This window comes from Balaenoptera borealis (genome assembly GCF_965194805.1).
Source record: "Balaenoptera borealis genome assembly, chromosome: 21".
Lineage (NCBI taxonomy): Eukaryota > Metazoa > Chordata > Mammalia > Artiodactyla > Balaenopteridae > Balaenoptera > Balaenoptera borealis.
Window position 1 is genome coordinate 5,813,963 of NC_138880.1, and position 20,467 is coordinate 5,834,429.

The 20,467-nt window shown below is 46.7% G+C and overlaps 2 protein-coding genes across 5 annotated transcripts in view; one reads left to right on the top strand and one right to left on the bottom strand.

The window, feature by feature from the left end:
- Positions 1-2,117: 2,117 nt before the first annotated feature.
- Positions 2,118-19,598, bottom strand: LOC309619495 (uncharacterized protein; the record flags this gene model as incomplete). The annotated part of the gene is made up of 6 exons (XM_082374690.1): positions 2,118-3,704; positions 4,478-4,648; positions 6,351-7,539; positions 8,194-8,269; positions 10,438-10,598; positions 19,548-19,598. 4 exons carry the CDS (start codon positions 19,596-19,598, stop codon positions 7,507-7,509), a joined length of 321 nt encoding a protein of 106 aa, XP_082230816.1. The 3' UTR covers positions 2,118-3,704; positions 4,478-4,648; positions 6,351-7,506.
- The window catches only part of PLEKHA2 (pleckstrin homology domain containing A2), a 56,759-nt gene continuing 46,293 nt past the window's right edge, over positions 10,002-20,467 (top strand). The window contains exon 1 of one of the 4 annotated variants that reach the window (XM_082374761.1): positions 10,002-10,171. The gene's annotated coding sequence lies outside the window, so the exon portion shown is untranslated. Of the gene's footprint in view, positions 10,172-10,404; positions 10,540-18,584; positions 18,606-19,433; positions 19,843-20,467 lie in introns of those variants that run through there. The other 3 variants (XM_082374762.1, XM_082374764.1, XM_082374763.1) reach the window with 3 other exon arrangements.

Consider the following 20,467-nt stretch of genomic DNA (forward strand, 5'->3'; position numbering starts at 1 on the left):
AACTAACCCTGATGTGCACCCCTCTGGAGAGCGACTTTCTCACATACTAGCCGAGGTTCTGGTGGACTTTCTTTTCAAGGAGGGCAAAACAAGGCATGGAAGCAACTATATGCCCAAATGGCAAAGGAAATCCACATGGGGGGGAAGCTCGGCCACAGGGATTGTAGCAGTGGAACTAGGAGAGAAATGAAGCACCGTTCTTCACATCAGAACTGAAAAGTAAATGATAGTTCTCTTCTGTCATGCGCACTTCTGAGACCTACTCTCTTATCAACTTTCAAACATACTATACGGTATTGTTAACTATAGTTGCCATGTATCCATCCATCCCATCCATCCCCAGAACTTATTTATCTTATAACTGGAAGTTTGCACCTTCTGACCACCTTCACGCATTCCCCTCACCCCACACTCACCTCTGGCAACCACCAATCTGTTCTCTGTTTCTATAAGTTCAGGGTTTTGTTTTGTTTTGTTTTTTTAATAGATCTTTATTGGAGTATAATTGCTTCACAATACTGTGTTAGTCTCTGCTGTACACCAAAGTGAATCAGCCATATGCATACATATATCCCCATAACCTCTCCCTCTTGAGCCTGCCTCCCATCCTCCCTATCCCACCCCTCTAGGTCATCGCAAAGCACCGAGCTGATCTCCCTGTGCTGTGCTGCTGCTTCCCACTAGCTAAGTATTTTACATTCGGTAGTGTATATATGTCGATTCTACTCTCACTTCACCCCAGCTTCTCCCTCCCACCTCGTGTCCTCAAGTCTGTTCTCTATGTCTACCTCTTTATTCCCACCCTGCAACTAGGTTCATCAGTACCATTTTTTTTTTTTTTTTTTTTTAGATTCCATCTAGGTCCATCCACCTCACTACAAATAACTCAATTTTGTTTCTTTTTATGGCTGAGTAATATTCCATTGTATATATGTGCCACATCTTCTTTATCCATTCATCTGTTGATGGACATTTAGGTTGCTTCCATGTCCTGGCTATTGTAAATAGTGCTGCAATGAACATTGTGGTTCATGTCTCTTTTTGAATTATGGTTTTCTCAGGGTATATGCCCAGTAGTGGGATTGCTGGGTCATATGGTAGTTCTATTTTTAGTTTTTTAAGGAACCTCCATACTGTTTTCCACAGTGATTTTTTAGGTTCCACATATAAGTGAGATCATACAGCATTTGTTTTTCTCTGTCTCACTTTACTTAGCATAATGCCTTCAAGGTCCATCCATGTTGCTGCAAATGGCAGGATTTCCTTCTTTTTTTATGGCTGAATATATTTCATTGCATATATATATATGTGTGTCTATATATATATATATATATATATATATATATATACCACATTTTCTTTATCTATTCATCTGTCAGTGGACACTTTGTTTCTATGTCCCGGCTATTGTGAATAATGCTGCAGTGAACATGGGAGTGCAGATATCTTTTTGAGATAGTGATTTTGTTTCCTTCTGATATATACACAGAAGTGGAACTGCTGGATCACATGGTAGTTCTATTTTTAATTTTTTGAGGAACCTCCATACTGTTTTCCATAGTGGCTACACAAATTTGCATTCCAATGGTGCCTGAGGGTTCCGTTTTCTCCACGTCCTTGCCAACTTGTCATTTGCTGTCTTTTTGATGATAGCCATTCTGATACGTGTGAGGTGGTATCTCATTGTGGTCGTGATTTGCATTTCCCTGATGATTAGTGATGTTGAGCATCTTTTCATGTACCTGTTGGCTATCTGTATATCTTCTTTGGAAAAATGTTTATTCAGCTCTTCCGCCCATTTAAAAAATCAGATTGTTTTTTTGTTGTTGAGTTGTATGAGTTCGTTACATATTATGGATATTAATCCCTTATCAGATATGTGATTTGCAAGTATTTTCTCCCATTCCGTAGGCTGTCTTTTCATTTTGTTGATGGTTTCCTTTGCTTTGGTTTGGTGTAGCCCCACCTGTTTATTTTTGCTTTTGTTGCTTTTGGTGTTAAATCCAAAAAAATCATTGCCAAGGCCAATGTCAAGGAGCTTACCCAGTATGTTTTCTTCTAGAGTTTTATGGTTTCAGGTCTCCAATATTTTAATTTATACACTTTTCTTTTCAGGTACTTTTTATTTGTAAAGTCTTTTGTGGGGGCATTAAATAATTAAAAAAAATTTATTATTAAGCAAAAGAAACATAATGCACATAATATAATGTCTGAAAAACATACAAGAGCATGAATGAGTCCTGTCTTCTCTTACCACCTCAGAAGTGATCTCCTCCCCAGAGGCCACCACTCTTACCAGCAAAACTATATGAAAATTTCTCATCACAGTTCAAACACATTTTCCTACCCCAAGGTCATCACTGGGTATGAAGAAGACTGTCTGGGGCACATATAACCTCTGGGAATGCTTGTTAACTTTTCTTTCCCTCCTTTGTTGTTGTCAGCTAATCCATTTACAGAGAGAGGAATGAACTGAATAAAGCCATTTTCCCCTCCCCCTCCCTCCTCCATCTCCAAAAGCTTTTCTATTTTCTTGGTTTCTAATCCACTGAGGACTGGGAAACCACATAACTGGACCTTCTGAAATTAGATCTTCAGCCAGAATCAATAAGCAAGCCTAAGAAAGGCATCTCCATGAAGATGCAGGGACTTGGCTACGCAGAGGCTCTTCCCCTCTTACCCTCCGGTTCAGAGTTCTGTTCCAGGGATTGAAGTTACCAGAAAGTGACCTCCAGGTCAGGACCATGTTCCTGATATGTCTTTGCAGCAAACCAGGACTGTGACATCTTCTGACATCATATGCTGGAGGGAGCATTTGGCCACTTATCCAATTAGAACATCCAAACCATCATTACGGCATTAGGTGTAAGGATAAATCTAGCTTGTTATTGTTTAATTACTAAATGAAGGAGTTAAACTGGACTGGGCTAAATCCTCCAGCCTAGTGTTGCACTTAATTTTAACAACATTTGACAGACACGTGGAGTCATCATACAAATTAGGATGAAATTTGAAAGAAGATTCCTTAGCAAATTACCTGTCTCCAGTGACTCATGCTGAGTTTCACCAGTTCTCGGGGTTCAGACTGCCAGTCAGTTTTGTATATCTTTTCCAGTGGCAGGAATTTTAACGTGAATGGATACAAAGTTGGCTAAAATTTCTTGAAAAATATATCCAAAGACACAATTATTTTTAAGTTGAAGATAAAGTTAGTGGTATGTTGTTGCTTTTTTTAAAAATCACAAAGCAGCTATGAGATCTCTGAGGTACTTTAAAATTAAAAACTAGTTATTTGCTTATAAAGCTAACTTTTTTCCTATAATCATAAAATAATACATGCTTATTGAAGAATACTTGGAAAATTCAGAAATAGAAAGGATTCTTTTTATAAATTTATTTATTTTATTTATTTTACTTTTGGCTGCGTTGGGTCTTCATCGCAGTGCGTGGGCTTTCTCTAGTTGCGGCGAGCGGGGGCTACTCTTCGTTGCGGTGTGCGGGCTTCTCATTGCGGTGGCTTCTCTTGTTGTGGAGCATGGGCTCTAGGCGCGTGGGCTTCAGTAGTTGTGGCACGCAGCCTCAGTAGTTGTGGCGCACGGGCTTAGTTGCTCCGCAGCATGTGGGATCTTCCCGGACCAGGGCTCGAACCCATGTCCCCTGCATTGGCAGGCGGATTCTTAACCACTGCACCACCAGGGAAGCCCCTAGAAAGGATTTTTAAAAATAAAATATTTGTTCACTCTTCCTCTTTTGTACCTTTTGAACTTTGTACTGTGTGCATATATTTCCTATTGACAAAATAATGGAAGGACATAAATCCATCTGTTCAAATATCCTGTTTGATTTTCTTTGTTTTGTAATCACCAGCTTGTGTTGTGAACCACTGAAGTAACAGACAACCCGCTTCACTGACCACCATAGGCATCTCTTGGAATAAACCAGATAGTTTATTTCAGCTGCCAACTTTAACTATATTCACCCCCAGTATTTTCTAATCGTAGCCCCTATGTAGGCTCGGTGCTGAGGAAATGAATTATGAAACTAGTCTAAGTAAAAATAAAGTTAAATTTAGTACGAAAGCAAGGTCAAGGATCCAAACCTAAGGTATCTATCTATTCATTCTCTCTCTCTGATTCCACAGGCCCATTTCTTCCCTTGCAATCACAGGGCATCACTGGGGATGCAGGAATCCAAGCCATGCACTGCCCTTGTTCAAACTGACAGAAAAACAATGCCATCAGCATGAATCAATAGGAATGGTGCATTTAGCCAGGAGACTGTTATTTCTGGGGACTGGATGGGCACTTCATTTTGAAGTTTATATTAGTGTCAGATTTAGCAGTATGGCAATGTTTTCCAAACTTTGTCAATGGGAAGTAATTTTGGCATGTGTACATATGTAATGTCTCTATATATGTATGAGTATAAAAAGTACTATAGAGTGGGTGGCTTAAACAACAGAAATTTATTTTCTCACAGTCTGGAGGCTGGAGTCCGGGATGGGGTTGCCAGCACAGTTGGGCTCTGGTGAGAGCTCTCTTCTAGGACTGCAGACGGCTGCCTTCTTGCTGTGTGTTCACATGGCTTTTCCTTGGTGCCGTGGAGACAGGTAGAGAGATCTCTTCCTCTTCTTATATGGCCATCAATCCTATCGGATTAGGACCTCACCCTTATAAACTCATTCAACCGTAATTACCTCCTAAAAGCTCTATCTCCAAATGCAGTCAGATTGTGAGTTAGGTCTTCAACATATGACTTTTATTTTGGAGGTAGCGTAATTCACTATATATATATATATATATATATATATATATATATATATATATATATATATATATAACAAATTTGATTTTATATACACACTTCCAGGTATTTCACCAAAGTTTTCTCGTTTTTGATTTTACTTTATTACTGTCCCTTACTGCTGTTGCCCTTATCCTATAAACAGAAATTGCCAACGTTCTTTTATTTTTCCTATTCTCAAGGCCCTGAGAATTGGAGCTAAGCGATAACCCTGGGTGTTGGGCAGGGACCACTGAACCAGGACTCACAACTCATGTCTTGCTATGTGATTCTGAGACTGTATCTCTCCTTAAAAACCTAAATTCTTCCACCTGTAAAATGGGATTAATAATCTATAAACCTGTGAAAGTGTGAAGAAAGAATAGTTAATAATTTGTCGTGTAATGTTAGCTCTTTGTAATAAAAGTTTCAAAATGAAATGCAAAGATTTTAATCCAAAGGTATGAAGCTAATTGTTAAAGTTTAACAGACATTCTCAGCAATTACCATGTGCCCTAAAAACATTAACTCACTCAGTCTCAACAACAGTGGTATGAGAAAAGTTATCTGTTATCACCACCTTCTCCATTTTATAGAAATACAGAGAAGCAGAGTAACTGGTCCATGGCTATAGAGCTAATTAGGGACAGAGTCGGGGAATCACATCCCGGTGGCAGCTTGGTGTTAAGAGACCAGTTACCATGCAGTCACGAGCTACGAAATTGCTGCTTATTTACTTCTAATTGTGTCACTTCCTCGTTCAAAAACCTCCAGTGGCTCTTAAAGTCTAAAGTAATAAAGTAAAACTCATTTGCTTAGCAATAAAGACCCTCCAGCAACCTTTCTTTCTTGTTTTGTTCCCCATGAAAATCCTTCCTTCATCCTCCCTGCTCCCACCGTGCTCCAGCTGCACAGGACCAGTCACTTTATCTGGAACCCATTTATTCTCATGCCCCTCTCCACCTTCCACATTTTACACTCTCTACACCTTCAAGGTTCTTCCAAAGCGCCATCTCCTTCATACATTTTCTCCTGCACCTCTCAACTCCAGCTGGTTGTTTTTTTCCCACAAAATTTTCTCTTTCCTCTTGTCTCTGCGTGTATCAGTTTCTGGCTTTTATGACATTTCTTTCTGTTTGTTACATTCCCTCCCAACTAAATGACGGGATTCTTGAGGGGTGCAATATGCTTTCTCATAGAACTTAAAAATTTTTCATTACAACTTTAAATCATTATTGTTCTTCTTTGATAAGCAAATGTATGCAGGCTTATTGCAAAAAATAACACATTACAGAAATACATCTCTTAGAAATTGAAATTCGTCATTATAGCCCCTCTTCCCATGCCCTAAGAGAACTGTGGCTAACAGTTTGGAATATAGTCTTTTAGACTTTTTTTTCATGTAATAAACATGTACGGTTTTTATTTACAGAAATGGGATTGTACTATACAGGCACCTTTGTACCTTTTTTATTCCTACTTATTTAGTATTTTTTCATATAGAGATGTATCTCATTCTTTTTTAACAGCTGCATAGTATAAGATTATATGGCATTAATGGTATTTACCTGTTCAATCCCTTGCTGATGAGAATGACTGATTTCCAAATTTCACTATTATGCTGCAGCAAATGTGCATATATATTCCACATATACACTTCGTATATACACGTAAACATACACTCCATCTATACTATATATATCTCCGGATGACTTTCTGTAGGACAAATCTTTGGACATGAAATTCCTAGCTGAAAAGGAAAGGAGATTCTAAATGATGATAATTATCGAAAATGTGGAGGGAAAGAGTCTTGTTTTATGTCTTCCTGAATCCTTCACAAACTTGGTGGTTAAGAGGGGGCCAGCTCTGGCATCAGACTGCACAGGCTTGTAACTAGGTTTGGTCTCCATGTTTTAGTCACCTCATCTATAAAATGGGGAAATAGTAGTACCTTACTCCCAGTGTTGTAAAACTTAAATGAGACAATACATGTAAAGCAATAAACATTTAGTAAGTACCTGGAAAATAAGTAAGTACAAGATATATGGGAGGAAAAATGGTTAATAGGTTCAGGTCATTGTTTGCTGAATGAATAGGACTGAATAGAACAATAGTAGTTTGAGTAATCTTTCTAGAAATGGATGGTACTTTGCTATTGAAACCAACAACAACTCTTTATAAAATGACCAGCTAGCATTAGAAGTGCAATGGCTTTGGAGCAATTCATCTTTGTGTGAAATTAACTGGCCTGAACCAGGATCAACCACTGACCTTGGCCTCTTCAGTCCCACACTTTCCCCAACGGAACTACCTGGCCCCAGCTGCAGCCTGGTACCTTCTATAACGGGTGTCTCTAAGGACAGAGCACAATGTGGTTCCCCGGAGGATGCCCTGGCTCACCACTGAAGGTCGTTAGGGCATCTAGTTACCCAGCCGTGAACACTGAAAATGAATAGAAAAGTGCATAAATGGCTATAGAGTATAAGGCTCTCTGTTAAATTCTTAGGTTCTGGACCAGTAGTCTCCATCTTCATGGAAAGGTTCCCATATCAATACTAGAAGATTCTGGGGGTAGTCAGCCCTGGGTTCTAGAAACATCTCTGCCACTAACCAGCTGTAAAACCTTCAGCAAATTGTTGAACCTCATCTTGCACTGATACAACAGGGGACTGAGATAGCTGATGTGAAAGGCCCTTTTTGACATTCTTTTCCCAATAGGCAGAGTCACATTTTCAGACATCCGGACTGTTTATTGCACTGAAAAAAAATGAATGCATAAAATCAGTCAATGGAAATACTTCCAAAATGTGTCAGAGATGGCAAAAGGACCACACCAGGGCTCAGACTCAATTGACACTCTGTGCCACTAGGGGAGGGGGTGGCGGGAGTCCTCTGAGGAAACAGCGGAAATACAGGAGTCAGAGAAGAAACTGTAGTCTAACTGGGGCCAGGTCCTGGCTAGCGACAAATGTGGCAGTAAACGGGGATCCCAGTGAAGTACAAGCATCAGCCAAAGTGCACTGATGACTCCCCCCCTCCCCCAGCCCAACACTGGAGTCAAATTGTCCCCATCTTCTCAGGCGCATTTCAAAATTCACTACTTCCTTCTCGAGGACCCCTCCCAAACACATGCGTGCGCACGCGAACACACACGTCTTGTTCCTCTAAGAGTTGGTAGTACTTTGTCACTCTGTGCCATTTTCATGGCATTTCCAGGAGGGAGACGAGGCTGCGTCAACCTCCTGGTAACACTTGCATCCTCTCAACGAGCTTTGCCTCCCAGGCAACCAACACGGTAGCGCTCAGGAAATATTTGTGGCTCTGTGACTGAGGAACTCAGGCAGGCCCCACAGGGACTAGAGTGTTATGGGTTTTAATATGAACCATACCGTGGAATCTGAGACTTCTTACCTCATGGCTCGTACTGGAAACCATCCGTTCCAGTCGGATTTGCTGGGAGCTGGATGGAAGTTTGTTCCATTTCACCCTGAAAACCATAATCTAATTTTAAAATTCAAAAACATTTACATAGCACCTACTTCACGTTCGGCAGTAATCCAAACGCTCTACAAATGTGAACTCATTCACTCTTTGTAAGCAACCAGATGTAGAAAATAAGGCACGGAAAGGTTGTCACTTGCTCTGGGATCAAAGCTAATAAGCACCACAGCTGGGATTCAAACCCAGGCCATCTGGTTCCAGAGTATATGCTCTGCCTGAAATTTATGTGAGTGGCAAAAATCTTCATGAGCAGAAAGAAAAAAAAAAAAAAAAATGACGTTGATGTATTTATTTCAAAGGAAATGCTTTTTTTCTTGTGTCCCCCTTTCCTTCCTCATTCAAAGCAAAATGTTCTAAAGCAAACAGTCTTTTTTCACACCTGAGAGAGCGGGGCGGTTCATTTTTGCTTTGGCAATCAAAATGGAAGAGGAAACTTGTGTGGTTTCATCACTGGTGCTTTCGGGGTGTGTGCTGAGCGTGGTCCTACCTTCCTCCCGGCTCATCTGGCTGGGGCCCCCCTTCCCCCAGGCTTTGCTGCCTCAGGTCCTGGAGACTTTTTAACAGTCTGCCTTTCCCCTTCCAACACTGGGACGTGGACCAGCCTTTCCCGCAATCCCGTCCATCCAGACTTTGAGCCTCAAGGGTCTTCTTTGGCCCTCCCCTGCGTCAAAGCCTTGTAACTAGGACTCGGACCTTATCAACTATATTTGCACCAAAATCCCCAGGAATCGCAGCTCCCGGTCGGTCCTCCATCCCAGGGTGAATCCACTACGTTTCTGTTTCGAATGTTATGTGCCTGGCTGCATGCACATTTAAATATCTATCTCCTCACGTGGGAGGCCGGCGTCAGAACCTGACAGACGAGCCACTGATAACTGTGGGACCCAGGGCAAACTCCTTAACGTCTCTGAGTCTCGGTTTCCTCATCGTGAAGGGAATTGATACCCATAGGGTTGCAGCGTGGATCAAATGCGATAACGCAGAGGCTGCACCTGCACCCGACAGTTCTCTTAGGTTCCTCTTGGCAATATCACTTAATACCTGCTGCTTGTCTGTTTCCCATTTTCCCCCAGAGCTCCCTCCCGCTCCGAGGGCTGGAAGGGCGTCTTTGCGCCACGCTCTGAAAAAGTCCCTATACAGCCGTTAGAACTTACGACCCCCCTGGGCTCCTGGGGCACATGCATGACAACCCGGGAGAATCTGAGATGCTTCCTTCGACGCTAACCCTAAACCCCGATGGCTGAAGGCTCCGGGTCCGGGGAAGGCCCGGCTGAAGTCGCTGGAGCGGGGTGGGGGAGGAGGTGGGTGCTTTGCGAAGAAGAAACGGGGTAAAGAGTGAGCCCGCGGGCCAGCTCGTCTCCCTGTTTCTAGGATGCCCTCATCCCCGGGCCCCTTTCCCACTCGGACACCTGCTGCCCGGGGCCGGCGTCGGAAGCAGGGCCTCCCCCGGCGCGGCCGCCCGCCTGGGCGAGGTGGTCCCGGCGCGCAGCCTCGGGGGCCGCCTCCGGGCGCCCCGCCCGCCCCGCCCCCGCCGGGTCCGCGCAGCCCGCGCGCCTGGCCGCGCCCCCTCCCAGCCCGCGGCGCCCCGGCACCCCTCTCCGCCCCCGGCGGGCTCGGCGGAGCATTGTACTCACATCCGGGGCTGGGTTTTGCTTTAATGCGAAACGTAATTAACCCGGAAAAAAGAGCCGAGGGACAAGAGAGAAGGAGGGAGGAGGGGAGGGGAGGAGGGGAGGGGAGGGGGGAGAGGAGCGAGAGGCGCGAGAGACCCCGAGAGTTTGGCGGCGACAGACATCCCCCGAGAGCGACGGCCCGCGGGGCCCCAGAGGCGCTTCCCAGCCCGATGTAACCCACGCACCCTGCCCGAGCCCCGGCCCTGCGCGGCGGGGTAAGTGGGGCGCCCGCGCGGGCCCGGGAGCGGCGCGGCGCCGAGGGGCGCGCGGGGGGGGGGGAGGCGCCCCCGTGCGGGCCGAGGGGAGGTCGCCGCCGCCCCCGGCCGCCTCCGGTGGCCCCCGGCGAGCCCGCAGGGCAGCCCCTCCTCCGGCCCTCGGGAGCGCCCGGGGTGGCCAAGGTCGCGGCCGCCAGGGGTCGGGCTGCGGGGTGGGGCCGCGGGCAGGGTGGGGGCGGGTGTTCTGCGGAGCTGCGTTTTCTCACGTTTGCAGCGGCGAAACTTCTCCGCGGGTTCTGGCGCTGGGGCCCCGGCCCGGCCACGACTGCCCGGGCAGCGGGTAGGGGAGACGAGCAGAGAACGTGCAGGCAAGTCCCCGGGGGCACGGATGGGGCCGTGGAGACTCATCTTTCTCTTCCCCTATTACCTTATTCCGTGGCAGGCCTAGAAGGCTCCCGAGGGAGATCCCTCCCTTCCCTCTGGGTCCAGCCCGGGCCCCTCGGGCTTCTGGAACTACGGGCTCTGGGGTGACTTAAAGGAAACTGTCCTAAAATGCAGATTTGGTGTCAGGTTGGGAAAGCGCTCGAGGGGAGCTGTCTGTCTGTCTGTCTCACGAACTTCTTCCTCACCTTTACACGCTTCCCTCTTCTCCAGTTCTGAAGACTGCTATTTCATCGAATTAAAAAAAAAAAAAAAAAGAGGAAAGGGAAAAGAGAGGCCTTGTAGGAAAGAAAAGTGTGAGAGGAGGCGCGGAAGGGCCACCTCACTGGGGGCGGACCCATCTCCTCCCCAGGCCAGCCCTGACCCCCCAGCCTCTCGCTGTAAGGTTTCCTTGCTTCTTGGTGAATCTTCCCCTTCTAACTCCTTCTCCCGCCACCCGCCCCGTCTTTCTTTAGGACTCCAAATGGGGATTTTCAGAGGAGAATAACCCGCAGAGAAGGGGAGGGGACAGGCATTCTACCGCGACGCCAGCGGTGACACCCCCGAGGCATCTCGGTCCGCTGAGTGGTGGTTGCACTTGGGCTGAAGTTCCAAAATTGTACTTCTGTTTTCTTAATATATCTAAGTCAATCCCCTTTTTCCTCCTTTCTGGAGCGTCATCATTTTTCTTTGTTTGGTGGCAAAGCCTTCAGAAACAGTAAAGCCAAAGATCTTGAAAGAATGGAAGTGTTTGTTTTCTATTTCAGTTGCATTCAGCTGACATTTATTGGGTAATTAAGACACGAAAAGCAGTGATGAACAAAATGTAGCCTCTGTCTTCAGGGAGCTTACCATCTGATGGAGGACACAGGCGGTACACCAGGACCTAGGACACAATGCAGATTGCTAAAATAGAGATCCAGCATGCTTTGAGAAGCCAGAGGAAGCTTTTAAAAAGCCTCCTCATCCTTTCATATATTAGCCTTCTCCATTGTGTGCCACTTGAACGCAGGTGACTTTTGCCATAGCTTGCAGTCTAGACTCTGTGGCCTAGACTCTGTGTATGACATCTACTAGGTGCTAAGTAAACGTTTCTTGAATGAATGAGTGAGTGACTGCAAGCACATAAATTGTTTGCCCCTATCCAAATGGAAGAGAAGAGAGCAGTGTGGTGGTGCCTCAAGCTGGTTTGAGCTGGTTCATGAGGGTTTCCCTTGGGTGTTGCCTTTGGACCTAAGTATCCTTCGCCCTCTTTGTAAACCCCGCTTTTGACAGAGTGCCTATGGCACTCCTACTGATGGGAGCCTCGCTCACTTCACAGATGGCTAATCACCTTGGTATGGACTGGGGAACCACCTGCCCTTTGGCGGAGAGTGTGCAATGCTTCTTTTCCCTTGTCGTTGGTGCTTGCTTCTCTCTTCTGTATAAGGAAGTAGGGCCTGCAAATCCCATCGTGTCATCGTAGTGTGCTGAACTGTAACTCAGCTCGGTGTTTTCCCCCGAGGTTAAATAAAGTAAATCCTGGAGACATGCAGATTTTGGTCGGTGCCTACTTATGGAGAGATTCTGCAAAAATGGGAAGGGAGAATCATCAGCCCTATCAGCCAGCCAAGCCCCTCCGAGCAGCTCTCCTGCTAGCTTGCCTGGTATTTGCTGAAAGTGCTGGATCACTAGGGAGCCGGGAGCAGCAGGGCCGCGATCTCCGGATGTGCATCCAGCTGGCGCTTCATTGATCTCGGGTCTTCTAAATGGGGCAGGTGGGCAGGTGGGTGATGCCCCTGTTAAAAGGCTGGAATGCCTCAGATTAGATCTTGCTGTGGCCCCAGTGCAGTAAACATCTCTTCTGTTTCCCTGAAACTGTAGTAAGTAGTTATTTTGGCCGAGATAGTCGTGGAGCTTGGAAAAGATGATCTGGGTGCTGGGGCGTTGCACTGCTCGGCCTCTTCCCTCTTCCCACCGCCGCCTTACTTTCAGTTTTCCACGTGTCTTAGTGAGCTGGAGAGGACTCCGGCAATCCAATCTGTTAGGCTTTGGAAAGGAAGGAAGCAGAGCAAATATTACAGTGTGACAGTCTATGGCAAGAGCAGAATCCCAGCCGTGCCTGATATAAGCCCCTCACTGAGCCAGGGAATTGGCCAGGGCAGGGAGACAGGGCTGCTGGGGGGCGGGAGGGATGGGGTCCCTTGCTTCCCGTTCTGCACAGGCCTGTGGTTGCTGCAGTGGGACAGTCATTGGAAGGCCCCGTTGACCTTTACTCCGAACCTTGGGCTGCCTTTCTGCCCTGCCAGCTGAGATAAAGAGGGAGGTCCCCTTCTCCCTGAGAAACGCTGTGGTTAAAGTGCAAAGGCAAGGGCTCGCCCTCCCATCAGCTAGGACTCCCTTTTGGCCATCCATGTGCAGAGCGGATCTCTGCTGCTGTGATTCTCCCACGGGCCGTGCAGGAGGTTGCTCCAGAGGCCCTTCCTTGGCATCTGATCGCAGGCCTGGTTCTGTTAACTTTCAGGGTGGCCTGGCCGAGATGGAGTCGGTGGATCTCTTAGACGGTTTTTTTTAACCTTTTGGAGAATTTTCGAGATGAGAAATATGATGGTTCTTGGAGTAGACAGAAGAGTAAGGGCAGCCTATGCCTTTCTTTGTGAGGGATTCCAGCGTCACTGCTTTCCCAGTGGGATTTACTTATTGATATTTGAGGGGTGGAGACGGCCTGCAGCTGCCTGCCGTGTTTTACCTAGTGGTGGGAGCCACGTACTACTTGTGAGGCACTACACACGCACACATCTTAACAACAACAGTTACCCAGCGCTTAGTTTGCCAGACCTCCTCTTAAGCACTTTTCACACATTATTTCCTTTAATCCACACAGCAGCCTTTGAAGTAGGTACAGCGATTCTCTCCATTTTGCAAATGAGGAAATAGGCCCTGAAGAGTTTAGTAGAGTCTGTCTGACTCTAAAACCCACGCTCTTTCACTTCACTGCAGCACATCGGTGGGTAACTGAAATCAGCACGCCCTCTTCAATGGTCACGTTCTTGCAAGAGTTTCGTCAGATGCTCTCAGACCGATCCTTGTCACCTGCACGTGCTCCGTGCCACACCTGGCCCCTCCTCCTTCCGTACATCCAGAGACGGGAGCACGGTGCCTTTAGACGGGCAGGCTTAGGCCGTTTAGACGTTCCCCCAGCACTTTGCAAAAGGCTAGTACATAGGAGAAATAAGGATGCTTTCTTTTCATTCTCCTACTGCCCAGGTGTTAGTGGGTGAGAAGGTCAAGTTTTAAATGAAGATCAAGCTCCTGTGCTGCTTGCTACCAGTAAGAGGCCCTACAGTGAAACTGAATCGCAGAGCCTAGCAACTGGATTCTGAAAGTGGGAGATCTCAGTTTTTATAGGCTATTTATAACCCCTGGGGCTGCTCCCTGGGCTGGTGAACTCTCGGAGGGGGAGGTGGTCTCAGGAGCCTTGAGTCAAGGGCAGGCCTTTGTTTCCTACCAGCTCTAACAACCACATTTTCTCTGAACGTAGATGAAGCTGCTGTTCAGAGAGGTCATGAGTGTTTAAAACGTTTTGCTGTTTTTGGCATCTTTGTTGGAGTGGTATCAGTAGTCAGTCGTTCCTGCCTTTTCCCCAGTATTTTTTTCCCTTAAAAAATTCCTCGAGTGTCTCTTGCCCTCCATTCAGAGTTCTCGGGTCCAGGGGACGTTGGGCACCTTCTCTTGCCCTCCCCATTCCTGTGGATGTCTGCATTCCTCAGCCTGTTCTTCCGCTGGGAACGTGTTCTCAGTACATTCCCTTCTCGCTCACATTATTCTCCGGCCTCAGACTATTTGGAATGTGCTCTTATGACAGCTTCAGAATGCAATGATATTATAACAGTAGGAAATAGATGTTCCCACATTTTGGAAGTTAGAGTCTTTGGCCCAGCCTCAGAGCTGTGTTCTGAAATAGCCATGCTTGCGTTTTGTTGTTGTGGTTCTTGTGATTTCACTGGGCCCCGGGCGTCCGTGGGCCCTCCGCAGTGCACCCTTATGTAGGCGGGAGATGGAAACATAGGCGAACTCTCTGTTCGCATGGCCCATACGTTTTCTAACCTCCACACCCCAGTTCCTGTCTGCTTATTACAGCCCTCTCTGAGACCTCTGATGTCATTTCCCGATTAACTTTCTCCTGTAGAAATGTAGCAATTTCCTGTTGGTATCCCTCTCACTTACCACTGATGCAGCTTCCGCCCTCGGGGATGACAAGACAGCAGATGCGTTCGCTGCACCCCTGCCCGCCCCACTATGTTTAGAAACACCTTCCTGACTTTTTTTCTGGAGCAAAATCCCTGAAATTCCCTTTCCTACCAACGCCAAGTAACATGGAAGAAAAATATCCAAATTTAAAAATGGATTCAATTTTTTTGAGTTTTGAACTACCGGAGATTATAGTGGATTATTTCATCCTGGGGCCAATACCATTTAAGGCTTTATCTCTGTTACCACTTTCTTTCGTTTGTGTTTACCTCGGAAGTATCAGGACGATCAGGCAGATGAATCTCCCTTATTTCACTCTATTTTTTCCTGTATCTTCAAGCCACGTTAGAGATCTTAAAAATAAGACGTCCGGTACAGTCAGCCAGAGCTTTCATGACTTAATAGCTCTTTAGCTTTTCTTTAAAAAAACCCAAACCTATTTATCCATCTTTTCATTCATCTATCTAGACATTTAACTTAAAGACGTCAGTCCCATCTCCCAAGTTTCAAGAAGGAAGATTCCACTGGGGGGGAGGGTCTTTGTCAGGATCCCTACTTCTGGGCTTGCTGTGTTGCAGCCTCTGTGACAACAGAGGGAAAGAGGCACGGACTTGGGTGTGAATCTTCAGTTGACCCCCAGGACAGGGGCTCCTCTTATGAAGACCAGAGAGCAAGTAACCAAACCCAGAGAGGAAAGAAAGAGCCTCTCTTAGGGGAGGCTGCAGTAGGAAGTAAGAAACCCAACTAGATTGGAGGGTGCCGAAGCCCTCTGGGTAGGTACCTAGCTTTTGGGCAGTTGTGATGGGTGGAACATGGCTTTATTAGATTTAAGACTTTGAAACACTAAGAAGTCCCAAGAGTGCTATAATTTAGGCAAGGTTTTGCTTGTTTATGGACTCTGGAGAATTGAGAAATTTATTCTCAGCTTCAAAACTTGTACCCTGGGGATGGGGGTGTGTGTCGAGTTAAATAGCTTTCCCTCCTGCTAAATAAAGTAACATACATTTCCTGTAGAAAATTTGGAAAATATGGAAAAAAATATAGATGTAGATAAAATTCGCCCGTGACCCATAGATAATAACTGCTAATATTTTAGTGCCTGGATGTCAGTCTTTTTCTATCCAAATATAGAAATATAAAAATAATACTGAGAGGACTGGGGTCATATTCTAAATCATATTATTGTATCTTTAAAAAACTTTTGGGGAGTTTTTCCCTAATTCATTTAAAAGTACTTGAAAACATAGCTATTTAAAGATTGTGAAGCATTTCCTTATGTGAATGTCCTATCATTTATTTATTATTCCCTAATCATTTGGACATTCAGGGCATTTCCAACTTTGTGTCATTATAAATTCTGCTGCAGTTGCCATCGTTTTATTTTAATCTGTATTTGCATCTTTGTTTATTTACTTGGATGGAATTCTAGAAGTAGAATTTCTGGGTCAAAGGATATGAACATTTTTAGCTCTCTTGTTCCATACTGCCAAATTGCTTTCCAGAAAGCTTCATACTACTGTCCCGGGTGTATAAGAATCCTAAGAAGTGTCTTCAGGAGACAGCCTTCTTACTTTTCTTCCCCGCTAAGGCCTCAGTCTCCCGTTGGGACATGTTTTATTTTCTTAGGGTCTTGGTCCCAAGTTATCTCTTGTATATTAATGAGCCTGATAAAGATGTCAGTTGTCTCAATTCCTAGGGGAGAATTTTATTCTTGGCTTGAATCTCCTCCAGTGATGGAGGCTTAGGCACTGGAATGGGCAGTAGAGGAGATATTTGGGACAGGGATATTGCCCTGTGCCCTCACCTCATTCGATGGTGGGCAGCCATTGATTCTTTTCTCACGAGCGTCAGCGGGCAACTGTTGGCCAGGAATCTCGGGTTAGTTGACATTTAACCCATTTTCTGCTGCTGATCAATGGGTAACTCCATGCAAAGTCCCTTTCTTTCTAAAAGTTTCACTTTTGGGAATTCCCTGGGGGTCCAGTGGTTAGGACTCTGTGCTTCCACTGCAGGGGGCCTGGGTTTGATCCCTCCCTGGTGGTGGAGCTAAGATCCCGCGAGCCTCGCGGCCAAAAAAAAAAAAGTTTCACTTTTACCATCAATTAAATATTTAACATATTTTCATTTGCAGCACATGCTTAGCAACTTATGTACTAAGGAAATCTAGATGGTGTAAAACTTGCCTCTTTTCTATTTTACTTTTCATTAAGGTACATTATTTACTTATTTGAATTATTGAGACTATGTTTTGGTTTTGTTTGGGGTGTGTGTGTGTGTGTGTGTGAGAGAGAGAGCGAGAAAGAGAGAAAGGGAGGGAGGGAGGGAGGGAGAGGGAGAGGGAGGGAGAGGGAGAGAGAGGGAGAGAAATTAATTGTGTGCACACATAATTTTGATTTGCATTTAACAAAGTCTAGGAAGGAATGTGAAGCAGGAAACAAACATGAAAAAATGTTCTGCCTCACTGGGCGTCATTATATATTTAAACTAGCCACAGTTTAAAATAATGAGAACATTATGTATGTAAGATTATAGCAATGGTAACAATATATTGCTGGCTGCAGTGTAAACAGATGAAATACTTTTAGAAAGCAATTTTGTAATAAGTCTCAAGAGTTATAAAAGTTCATAACCTATGATCTAGTCTTATTACTACTTGGAATTTATGCTGTATCCATGTGTAAAAGAAGAAACAAAGTATAAAAAGATGAATCTTAGCATTAGAAAAATTGGATATCATCTCACTGTCTAGTCATGGAGAAATGGTTTAAGTAAATTATAGTAAATCCAGTCCAGTGATGTTATGCAACCATTAAAAACACTGATTATAAAGACCGTGTAGCAACATGGAACATGTTTACGGTATAATTTAAAGTTTTAAGAAGGTTGATTATGTGGACAGAAGCATGAAAAAGCATGCAAAAGTGAAAACAGTTGGCTAGAGTGATTTTTTTTTAATGCCAGCATTGTTATATTGTGAATTTTGCACTAGAAACGGAAAACGCTGGGGAGATTGGCATGCTTTGGAAAGACAGGGTGCTGAGTGCGGTGGACCGAGGTCCCTTCCTGGCGCACAGAGTCTGTGCTTTTTGTCGTGCATGTGTTGTGATGGCCTAGGAGCGCCTCGCTGGGTGGTCTCGTTAGGAATTAGAGCGAAGGTGGAGGGGCTGGCCTGAGAGAGTACCGTCCGGTGCTCTGACCCAGCCAGAACACTTTGCGTGCTGTCCCAGGAGATGGGCCGAGAGTCACCGTCCAGGTGAGGGACCCAGGATACGGTGGGGCTGGGGATATGCATGGGGCAAGTCCTGGGGCGCATCACCCAGTGTCACCCTCCCCCCAGTATTTTTACACTGGGGAACTCGGTTAAAATGAAATTTAAGATAACAAGTGATTTTAAAGTTTAAAAGACAGGCTAGAACTGTATAACCGAGGAGCGTCATGCAAGTTGGAAAGGACATTTCGAAGAGGTGATAGACAGTATGTGTATGTGCATCAGGGTGTCCTGCCCCTTATGGATCGGTTGCTGGCACTTCCTTTTCTCCCCTCCCTGCCTGGTTTTCCGGGCTGGGGGTGGGGGTGGCAGAGTTAATCGCATGTGAGAGGCCTCTCTGGGAGAAAGGGGAGGAGCCAACGGAGACTTGGACGATGCTGGGGGGCAGGTTGAAGAAGCAGGGAGAGGGGATTGGGGGCCGGGGGCGGCTGGCTCTCTGTACCAGCAGCTGCTGGGACAAGGGATGCACCCACAGGATGAGGATGCAGTGTCAGAGGGCCGGGCTCAGGACCTCAGGTTTGTGTGTCTGCGCCATCTTTGGGTTTGTCGCTTGTGTGTGGGTGGGCTTGTTCGTTCTAACCACACTTCCGTGTGATGCTTGGTTCTCCTGCAGCCCATCCTGCCCCCACCCACCTCCCACATGCTGATGAGCCCTGTGACTCAGCTGCTTCTCAGGACATCTGAGCAGCTTTTTTTTTCTGGGCTAGAACCACAGTCAGGAGATGTGTAACCAGATTTCTTCTTTTCATCATCTTTCCTTTTGGTCCCTGAGGGTCCTCTCCCACCATGCAAGTGGGAAGCCCCCTCTACAAGAGTAGACTGTTGGAGGATTGTGGGAAGAGTGGCTCCTCTGGCCTCTGACTTGAGAAAAAGGCCCCTTGGGCTGAAGAGGAGACATTGGAAAGGCAGCGTGAAGTCGGGTGCTGTGCTGACCGGCTGCACCCAGAGACGGTTGGCTTTGTTATCCACTGCAGTTTGTACCCTTCCCCTTAGGGATGTCCCGGGGTGGCGACAGCGCTGAATCCCCCGGAACGTCTGTCTCTGTGGCTGGGCTGGCATCAGGGGAATTTGCTGAGTTTTCTTGGGGGTTGGGTGCACCCTCACTGCAGGGCCGACCCAGCCTTTCCGCCTGGGACTCCTGATTTCCTCTGATTCCCTGGGGGAAGCCGCGTCCTTTCTCAGGGATCCGCTTCCTCCCCAACCAGCGCTGGGCCTCTCCCTCCCCATTTTTGACCCTACCCCTTGGCTTGAACCCATCTCTCTCCCTTTCCTGAACTCACATTGGCCAGTGGTGAGAACCCATCTCTCTCCCTTTCCTGAACTCACATTGGCCAGTGGTGAGACGGGAGCTGGGATGGAGGCTTAGTTTGGGGAGGTACCGAGAAGCTGGGGGTCTGGCCCCAGGGACCTCTGACCACGTGATGCACTGTGTGCAGGGGTGTCCCCACTGGCCCTCACCCTCGGGGTCTTCCTCTCCCACTGTGCTGCTACTTCGTTCTCCTCTGCCATCTTTTTAAACCTCCTCTTTCCACTTTTCCTCCTTTTCTCTCCTCCTCTTTTACTCCTTTCTAGCTGTGCTGTTTCATCTGTGTCCTGTTTCCCTGCCTGCTTTCCTTTTTTGTCCCCCATCATTGCCCAGCGAGTCGCCGTGGGATCCCCTGACCCGTCTCCCTCCTGACTGAGTCATCTGCCCCTTTGGGATTCTGCCTGACCTTACCTGGAATCAAGGGATTCACTGTTTCCTGGCATCCTGGTGTGTGAGCAGGGTATTTTTTTCTTGGGGCAGCGTCTCAGCACCGCAAGGCCCCTTGCGGGGGCAGGAGAGAGCAGACCACGCCACCATCCACATCCTTAGAATTCGCCCCGTCTTGTGGAAATGTGCGTCTCTGCATGTGGGACTTTCCTCCTGGCCAGGAAGCCTGCGGGCGTGGCATCTTGGTAGCTCACGGGCTGACCTAGGGTCATGGTGCAGGGCACGGCCCGAAGCCAGCCGTCTCTCAGTCGTGCTTAGTCATAGGCTCAGGGCCATGGCGGGCTTGGGTCACAGTGAATTTTTGCTTTGTTGGAGCCAAGCAGGACCAGGGGTGGGTGGGGTGGGTGGCGTCTGTCCTTGAAGGTCTGACTGTCACGTGGGGTTTTCTAACCCTTGGGCACCGTGTCCCACTTCTGCAGTGCATTGTGCGTCCAGGTGGGGTGTAGCTGCCTGTTGGAGGGTGGTTTTCCTCTTGGGGAGGAGAACAGAGCGCCTGCCTTTTCCTTTGGCTCTTCAGACAGACAGAAGGGAGCCAGGAGAGGGGAGGCCCGTCTGAGGGTGCGGATTGTCTCAAATCGCCGGACCCTCTTCTGCAATCAGGAAAGTGTTCAGGGTTGGGCTTTCT